The 9,572-nt window shown below is 39.8% G+C and overlaps 1 protein-coding gene across 6 annotated transcripts in view; it reads right to left on the reverse strand.

The window, feature by feature from the left end:
- The window catches only part of TM2D1 (TM2 domain containing 1), a 201,435-nt gene extending 192,287 nt beyond the window's left edge, over positions 1–9,148 (reverse strand). For 5 of the 6 annotated variants that reach the window (XM_073544623.1, XM_073544624.1, XM_073544625.1 and 2 more), the window contains exons 1-5: positions 8,902–9,148; positions 7,526–7,595; positions 3,550–3,658; positions 3,371–3,462; positions 1,210–1,283 (exon numbers count right to left, since the gene is read on the reverse strand). In XM_073544623.1, the coding sequence (XP_073400724.1) occupies positions 1,210–1,283; positions 3,371–3,462; positions 3,550–3,658; positions 7,526–7,595; positions 8,902–9,006 (450 nt within the window). In that variant the 5' untranslated portion in view covers positions 9,007–9,148. The remainder of the gene's footprint in view (positions 1–1,209; positions 1,284–3,370; positions 3,463–3,549; positions 3,659–7,525; positions 7,596–8,901) is intronic. The other variant, XM_073544620.1, reaches the window with a different exon arrangement.
- Positions 9,149–9,572: the final 424 nt, after the last annotated feature.

Here is a 9,572-nt window from a genome sequence, read left to right on the forward strand (position 1 = left end):
GGTAGTTGCAGCGGTTGTCATTGTGTCCGGCTTTTAATGGTGTTAAACATCTGGGAACATGACGGGGACATGCAGCAGCTGTATGGTGCAGAGTGCACCGTCACTGTCGCATGTGTGTATGGCGTTGCAGTACCAGGTATATATAAATATATATATATTTTGTAGGGAAGGAAGGGGTTGGTTATAGCATGTAGGTGCTGAGTGCACGGCTCACAGAATAGTGAAATGTATTAGCAGATACTTAGAAATAAATCAAGATTTGCTCTGCAGTAGATTGCTGGAAGTCTCGGCTAATTTATGATTCGCCAGGCTATCAGGAGCCGGATATGTGGAAACCATCTGCCCACATCAGCTGATCTCAGACTGCAGGGGTTAATTACATGTGAAGCTTTCTTTCTAACTCTTAGGGACAATTTCCCTTCATCTGCATTATATAAATATACACAGAAGGCATCCCATCAAAAAAAGAAGTTCCAACACCCCGCAGCATCTGGGGTGGAATTACAGTGGGGCAAAAAAGTATTTAGTCAGTCAGCAATAGTGCAAGTTCCACCACTTAAAAAGATGAGAGGCGTCTGTAATTTACATCATAGGTAGACCTCAACTATGGGAGACAAACTGGTGTAGCCCTGGTGCAGGGCTACAATTTTGTTTCTGGTGTCCTTTGACAGCTCTTTGGTCTTCACCATAGTGGAGTTTGGAGTCAGACTGTTTGAGGGTGTGCACAGGTGTCTTTTTATACTGATAACAAGTTTAAACAGGTGCCATTACTACAGGTAATGAGTGGAGGAAAGAGGAGACTCTTAAAGAAGAAGTTACAGGTCTGTGAGAGCCAGAAATCTTGATTGCTTGTTTCTGACCAAATACTTATTTTCCACCATAATATGCAAATAAAATGAAAAAAAAACAGACAATGTGATTTTCTGGATTTTTTTTTCTCAGTTTGTCTCCCATAGTTGAGGTCTACCTATGATGTAAATTACAGACGCCTCTCATCTTTTTAAGTGGTGGAACTTGCACTATTGCTGACTGACTAAATACTTTTTTGCCCCACTGTATATGGGGCAGAATCATGAATTTTGTATTAGCAACATTTCAAGCTCGGAAAATGCAAAAGTCTTCACATTGTTCTCTGCGGTGCGAACTGACCAGCGAAAAACACTTTTTTTCTCCCTTAAATCCAATTCCAGTATTGTGCGCGGAGCTCACCTGCATGGAGATGAGGATAAAATCAATGAGGCTGCCGATCCCACAAAAGCCGACTGTGCAGAACTTCAGCATTCCTGTGAAGAAAGAGAAGAACAGATCAGACGCCTGAGACAGAGAGCACACTTCTATTCAGGACTGTCAGGCAAATATTAGGGAGGTGTTAAGGCTTTCATTGTTCCTAGTCCCGTTTACAGGGGCTGTCCAGTCTACAAAAACCCATTTAAATCAGTATCCTCTACTCTACACAAGAGCATGGTAATGAAGAGCGTCTCTCCCTGGAAGACCGGTCCTGCCCAGCATTACAGACAACCCATTCATATGAATGGATGAGGTGTAATACCAAGATTCTCCTGTGGTGGTGTTATAGGGAAAGTCAACACTGGGCAAACTAACAATGCTTACTTCCCAATCAATGGATCACATTCTGATCAGACTAATTTCAAAGGACTCTTCCAAAAAGCATGAAGTGTCTGCCGTTCTCAGCAGCCATGGGTCTTTTACGCACACCGATCACTGATGATAATAATAATACATTTTATTTCTATAGCGCCGACATATTCCGCAGAACTTTACATTTCGGAGGGGATTTGTACAGACAATAGACATTATAGCATAACAGTAATCACATAGATCATAACAAATACCAAGAGGAATGAGGGCCCTGCTCGCAAGCTTACAATCTATGAGGAAAAAGGGGAGACACGAAAGGTGGGTGGTAACAGTCGCCCTGATTGTATGGACCAGCCATAGTTCTTGATAGATGTCCAGAGAGAACAATAAGCGTTATTTCACTATTATAGTTATATTCTTGTACATAGAGGCAGTATTATAGTAGTTATATTCTTGTACATAGGGGGCAGTATTATAGTAGTTATATTCTTGTTCATAGGGGCAGTATTATAGTAGTTATATTCTTGTACATAGGGAGCAGTATTATAGTAGTTATATTCTTGTACATAGGGAGCAGTATTATAGTAGTTATATTCTTGTACATAGGGAGCAGTATTATAGTAGTTATATTCTTGTACATAGGGAGCAGTATTATAGTAGTTATATTCTTGTACATAGGGAGCAGTATTATAGTAGTTATATTCTTGTACATAGGGAGCAGTATTATAGTAGTTATATTCTTGTACATAGGGAGCAGTATTATAGTAGTTATATTCTTGTTCATAGGGGCAGCATTATAGTAGTTATATTCTTGTATATAGGGGCAGTATTATAGTAGTTACATTCTTGTACATAGGGGGCAGTATTATAGTAGTTATATTCTTGTACATAGAGGGCAGTATTATAGTAGTTATATTCTTGTACATAGAGGGCAGTATTATAGTAGTTATATTCTTGTTCATAGGGACAGTATTGTAGTAGTTATATTCTTGTACATAGGGAGCAGTATTATAGTAGTTATATTCTTGTACATAGGGAGCAGTATTATAGTAGTTATATTCTTGTACATAGGGAGCAGTATTATGGTAGTTATATTCTTGTACATAGGGGGCAGTATTATAGTAGCTATATTCTTGTACATGGGGGCAGTATTATAGTAGTTATATTCTTGTACATAGGGGGCAGTATTATAGTAGTTATATTCTTGTACATAGGGGGCAGTATTATAGTAGTTATATTCTTGTTCATAGGGGCAGTATTATAGTAGTTATATTCTTGTACATAGGGAGCAGTATTATAGTAGTTATATTCTTGTACATAGGGGGCAGTATTATAGTAGCTATATTCTTGTACATAGGGGGCAGTATTATAGTAGTTATATTCTTGTTCATAGGGGCAGTATTATAGTAGTTATATTCTTGTACATAGGGGGCAGTATTATAGTAGTTATATTCTTGTACATAGGGGGCAGTATTATAGTAGTTATATTCTTGTTCATAGGGACAGTATTGTAGTAGTTATATTCTTTATAGGGGCAGTATTATAGTAGTTATATTCTTGTACATAGGAGGCAGTATTATAGTAGTTATATTCTTGTACATAGAGGGCAGTATTATAGTAGTTATATTCTTGTTCATAGGGGCAGCATTATAGTAGTTATATTCTTGTATATAGGGGCAGTATTATAGTAGTTACATTCTTGTACATAGGGGTAGTATTGCAGTATTTTTATTCTTGTGCAGTGGCTCGTATAATAAGAACAGTCTCTTACCTAGAGCAGGGTAACCCAGGTAGAACCTGTCAGCTCCCAACCATCCAAGAAATAATGACAGTGCCACGGCCACTTTGTAGGAATACCCATTCCTGCAGGTTAAAAAAAAAAAAAACATCCGTGTGACCTCCTGTGATCAGAACATGGCCCTATGGAGTGTACACGGGACTGGCACTTACACATTGCGGCACGGGAAGGGTCTGAGGAACCCGATTTCTTTTCCAGAGAACGTGGTGACGTTTCCCCCATTATCTTTACAGGAGATATTTGGTGCAGGATAACATGGAGCTAAGTGAGAAAAACACACGATTAATAGGGAGAAGTTCAGGGGCAGCAGCGGTTGCATTCGGTTGGTAGCAATTATGCATTTAACAGGGTTGTTGGGACATTTGGAAAATTGGTATAAAAGACAGGAATTAGAATAATAAAAATAATATTCCTTTATTTAAACTCCCGCTGTTCGACACTCCTGTAGTGATAACATCACATCCATCATTGACGTGACTGCTGCAGCCAATCATTCTTCTTAGCATTCAGACATGTCACTTCTGAAGACGGCGATTGTCTGCAGCAGTTACATGACGGGTGGGGACCACCTGGCAGAGGCAGCGCTAAAAGAAAGGGGACTAGATCCCAGGGTCAAAAGTGATCACAGCAGCTAATGGATTTTACAGAAGAAGGATGGACTTCCTTAAAAAAACCCTGGATGCCCCTACAAAATACTCACAGGGCACCAATGGGTTGTAGCACAAGCTAAAGTCTAACGCTGACAGTCATATCAAACTGCAAGACAGAAAAAAAAAAAAAAAAAAGTTTAAAAACTTTAAAAAAGAAAGTCTTAAACAAGAAAAAAAAAAGACAGAGGTCTCAATTTTTCCATCATGTTCTTTTACACTCCTCTCTTCCCTGTTTGTAAATTTGGTTTTATGAATTAGAACCCCAATAGAGAGAAACATATAAAGAATAATCATCTCAATCATCTCAGTCAGCATGGGTTTGTAACTAATAAGTCATGTCAGACTAACTTAATTTCCTTCTATGACGGTATCACTGATTGGGTGGATCAAGGAAATGCTGTAGATATAGTATATCTTGACTTCAGCAAAGCATTTGACAAAGTCTCTCATACAATCCTTATTGAAAAAATGACTAAGTATGGAATGGACAAGGCAACTGTTAGGTGGATTCATAACTGGCTTAGTGATCGGACCCAAAGAGTGGTCGTAAATGGCTGCACATCCAGTTGGAAGAATGTCTCAAGTGGGGTACCACAGGGCTCTGTCCTGGGCCCTGTATTGTTCAACATCTTTATCAACGATTTAGATGAAGGAATTGAGGGTAAACTGATTAAATTTGCTGATGACACAAAGCTAGGAGGGATAGCTAATACTAGAGAAGAGAGAGGATTCAAAAAGATTTAAATAAACTGGAGCAGTGGGCAGCAACTAACAGAATGGTTTTTAACAGGGAGAAATGCAAAGTACTACATCTGGGCAATAAAAATGGAAAAAGCATATATAGAATGGGAGGAATAGGGCTAAGTGACAGCACATGTGAAAAAGACTTGGGTATACTAATAGATCACAGACTGAATATGAGTCAACAGTGTGATGCAGCAGCAAAAAAGGCAAATGCAATTCTAGGATGTATTAACAGAAGCATACAGTCTAGATCACGTGAAGTCATTATTTCCCTCTACTCCTCTTTGGTCAGACCTCATCTGGAATATTGTGTCCAGTTTTGGGCACCACATTTTAAAAAAGACATCAACAACCTGGAGCAAGTTCAGAAAAGAGCGACCAGAATGGTGACCGGTCTGCAAACCCTGTCTTATGAGGAAAGGTTGCAGGATTTGGGAATGTTTAGTTTGCAAAAGAGAAGACTGAGAGGAGACTTAATAGCTGTCTACAAATATCTAAAGGGCTGTCACATTGTAGAAGGATCAACTTTATTCTCATTTGCACAAGGAAAGACTAGAAGCAATGGGATGAAACTGAATGGGAGGAGATACAGATTAGATATTAGAAAAAACTTTTTGACAGTTAGAGTGATCAATGAGTGGAACAGGCTGCCACGAGAAGTGGTGAGTTCTCCTTCAATGGAAGTCTTCAAACAGAGGCTGGACAGACATCTGACTGGGATGATTTAGCGAATCCTGCTTTGAGCAGGGGGTTGGACCAGATGGCCCAGGAGGTCCCTTCCAACTCTACGATTCTATGATTCTAAGTGCAAATCGGCTGTGCAGCTATTATATATAAAATTCAGAAAATTCTATACATTATTTAGAGAAAAAAAAGGTTATTGCATGGAAACCATCAGCAAATTGCAGTTGATGCATCTTTTATTTTAATCATGATATTTAACTTTTTTTTATATATATACTACCACTAAAAAATAAAGATTAAAAAAAAAAACAGTTATTACATGGAAACCAGTTCCTGAACGTTGTCATTATTATCGTGTATTATTCTGTCAATTTTTACATTAGAGAAAAACAGTGTTAGGCTGTGTGCACACGCTGCGGATTCCGCTGCGTTTCCGCAGCGGTTTTGGCCGCTGCGGACCCGCAGCAGTTTTAGCTGCGGTGTACAGTACCATTCAAATGAATGGTAAAAAAAAAACGCTGTGCCGACGCTGCGGAAAAATCCGCGCGGATTTGCTGCGGTTTTGAATCCGCAGAAAGAATTGCATGTCAATTCTTTCTGCGGAAACCGCTGCGGGTTCCTATCTCCACCATTGTGGAGATAGTGAATCCGCAGGACCAAACCGCAGGCAAAACCGCAGATAATCCACAGGTCTTTTGACCTGCGGATTATCTGCGGTTTTTGCAAAATCCCTGCGGATTAATCCGCAGCGGATTCCGCAGCGTGTGCACGTACCCTTACAAGGAAACCATCAGGAAGTCGCAGCTGATGGATCTCCTTTGTTCATGTGCTATGGGGCCTTTTTTATTTTTTTTTTTACATCATTTAGAAAACAGTTATTACATGGAAACTATCAGCAAATTGCGGTTGATGGGTTTCTAGTAGATTCATATGCTACCTGGTCATTTTTTTTTCTAAATCATAAAGAAAAAAAAAAAGCCACTTAGTATATGAAAATCATCAAGTTGCAGAACAGTTGATAAACCTATTTGTGAGTTGTGTGGTAAGTTTTTTTTTTTTCACATTCTAAAGCAAAAAAAAGTTCTACATGAAATGGAAACTATCAGAAAGTTTATGGCGATTTCATTTCTGTGTTTGACATTTTTTAAGTTATACAGAAAAAAGACAAACATACTTGGAAGATATATGGAAACTATCAGCAAGTTGGAAATGATGGATCTTATTTTATACGTTATTTTTAATCATCATCAATGAGAGAATCATGGGCCTTAATTTCAAGAATGACAGATAAAGACAGCGCCTCTCTGAGGGGGCCCCCAGAAATGCCATCATTGGGGGGGGGGGGGGGACTCCCTTGAAAATGTCTGTCTATGATTCTATGATGATGTTACCACCCGAGCATATTGAGAGTGGCAGTGAAGCCAGGACTTGCCATATTTTCACATGCATATTATGGCCACTATACGTTGTGTGACTAAGCCCTTAGAACGGTTTTCCACTTTTACAAAAATGGACCCCAAAGATTTCCAGAACTGCTAAATAACACAGCTAGTTGTCACCTTCGCCCGTTCTCGCACCAGCGTCTGTGTTTTGGCTGCAATTATGACATCACGTAGACAGTGATCATCACCTGCAGCACGAGCCGCCAAGCTCAGCGACTGGCTGCAGCGATGCTATACGTGGTCGATGTGATGTCACCAGTGGAGCAGCAGCAGGCGAGTACTATCTGAGTTTGTTATTTTACAAAACAGGAAAAATTTAGTATAAACTTTTCTAAAAAAAAAAAACAAAAAAAAAAAAAAACCTTCAAGGGCCTAGAGGAAGACGGAAACCAAAAGCTACAAAAGTGGAGATACAACAAAAGGAAAAAGCTTTAAAGTGAAAAATCAATAAATAACCTTTAGGATCTGTCACCAGCAGTTTGTGGACGGTTTCCAGGAAGACAAATATGTTTCTTACAATATGCAACAAATTAAAAAGATGTGAAAAAAAAACAAAACAAAAAAAAACACAACATCCACATCACCTTCCCTTTAATAAAGGCACTCACCATAAGCTGTAGCGTTGGCGCACCGGACCGGCTCTTGAGTCACGGGGTTTATTTCAGGGCCCATGCACACATATGTTCAAGGATTAAGGAAAAAGCAGCCATCAGTTCTTACCCGCAGGACAAAGGTAAAGTGCCTGCCACCCGCCCACCTACATTTTGGAAACTGCAGCCTGGCTTTTTTGTGTCTCTGTCAGCAGTGGGGTCCGCCAGGGTCTCCTACCGTTACATTTCATTCACATGTGGATGGATAGGTCACGCTGACACTGATGCCCCCTGAGCCTGCAGGACAGCTGGAATGTCTTGGACCTTGATTGGGGCTCATCCACCATCCGGACTGTCCTGCGTTACAACCTTTCATCCATTTTTCCCTGCCGTCCAGGGAGATTAGCTGCAGTGCCGTGGATTGTAAACTTCTTTTAATATTTTGTACACCGTGGACAAAGGAGCATCAAGATCTCTGGAGATGGACGAATAACCTGGAGATGGTTGATATTTTTGTCATGTCCTCAGACAGTTCTCTTCTCCTCTTTCTGTTCTCTACGCTTAGTGTGGCACACAAACACAATGCAAAGATTGAGTCACCTTCTCCCCTTTTTATCTGGTGTCATGTGTGATTTTCATATTGCCCACACCTGTTACTTGCCACAGGCGAGTCTGAACGAGCATCACACGCTTGGAACAAAGTGGTTTTACCTAGAATTTTGTCCGGATCATTTTTGGAGTTTTCTGTTAAATTTTGTCCAGCTTGCCTTTTTTCTGTTTTTTTTTCCAGTACATACAAAAGGAAATAAACATGTGTATAACAAAACGTTTGGCATTACGTTAGTTTTCTGGGAGAAATACTTCATTTTCTGGACCAATTTGGTGGGTGCCAACACGTTCGGCCACGACTGTGCATTTAGTGCTGATTAACCCATGAGATGCTGCGGGTGAATGAATCTGCACATCAGTTCAGCCATTATAAGGTGAGATGAAGGATCTCATTCATCAGTATAACTATCCCACTAGACACCGCCGCTCAGACATTTTCCGGCTAAAAGGACAAAAAAAACGTTGCGCCTCTTGGCATAAGGAAATATAAGCGTATAACTGATAATTGGCGGCGGTGGGATAAAAATGACAAATTGTGACATTCTATGATTCACACCCCCCCAAAAAAAAACATGGCGGACAACACAGAGGAGGCGTAACCACGGCAACTGTGCAGAGTCCCCCCAGTGAAGGAAAGTGAGAGCAGAAATTAAAAAAAATCACTTCATACATAATATAATATATATACAGGCTATAAGACACAGCACAGTCACTGCTGCGACTTGTGGTTCCACAACCCCCCACCTTACATGCTATCTCCCCACTGATAACACACACAGGTCAGGATATTGTCCCAGCCGCAGCTCGTCACACTTCTGGATCCCGTCATCGGCGGCCACACACAAGAACCACAACCCGGAGATCAGCGTTAAACCGAGCCCGACCGCCATCTTACGAGAGGCAACAGAGACCGCTGTCAGAGAAGGTTCCGCCGCCGTCACGTGACTCAGCGTGCGTGACCTCTCCCGGCGCCATCTTGAGCGTGGCAAAACACGGGTGAGAAGGGGGATAAAGTGTTTCTGCAACTACAGCCAGAAGGTGGGAAGGAAGAAACGCTGATGTGACCGATGCTGTCATTTATCTACTTGTTTCCTTGTGTTGGGAGTTTTATCAAAGCTGTTGTTTTCTTACAAAATATATTTACTAAATATATAACATATTATATGTAAATTAATTTATATATAATTATAGGATATTATAGGTATATTATATTTGATATACATAATTATATTGCTATGTTTTAATACATATATTAATAAAATATGTTATCAAGGGCAAAATATGAAAATATAATAACTAACAAAAAAGCGGGTTCTAAATGATGATAAAACAAAAATAAATGTAAAACAATGATGAATATTTGCTGAGCTGAAAACTTATATTCATTCATTATTTTTACATTTCTTATTTTTATGTTTTTATCATTTTTAGGACCAATTTTTATTATATTTTCATA

The sequence above is a fragment of the Dendrobates tinctorius genome, unplaced genomic scaffold (assembly GCF_039654945.1).
Source record: "Dendrobates tinctorius isolate UK_male_01 unplaced genomic scaffold, ASM3965494v1 ptg000138l, whole genome shotgun sequence".
In the NCBI taxonomy this organism is placed as follows: Eukaryota; Metazoa; Chordata; class Amphibia; order Anura; family Dendrobatidae; genus Dendrobates; species Dendrobates tinctorius.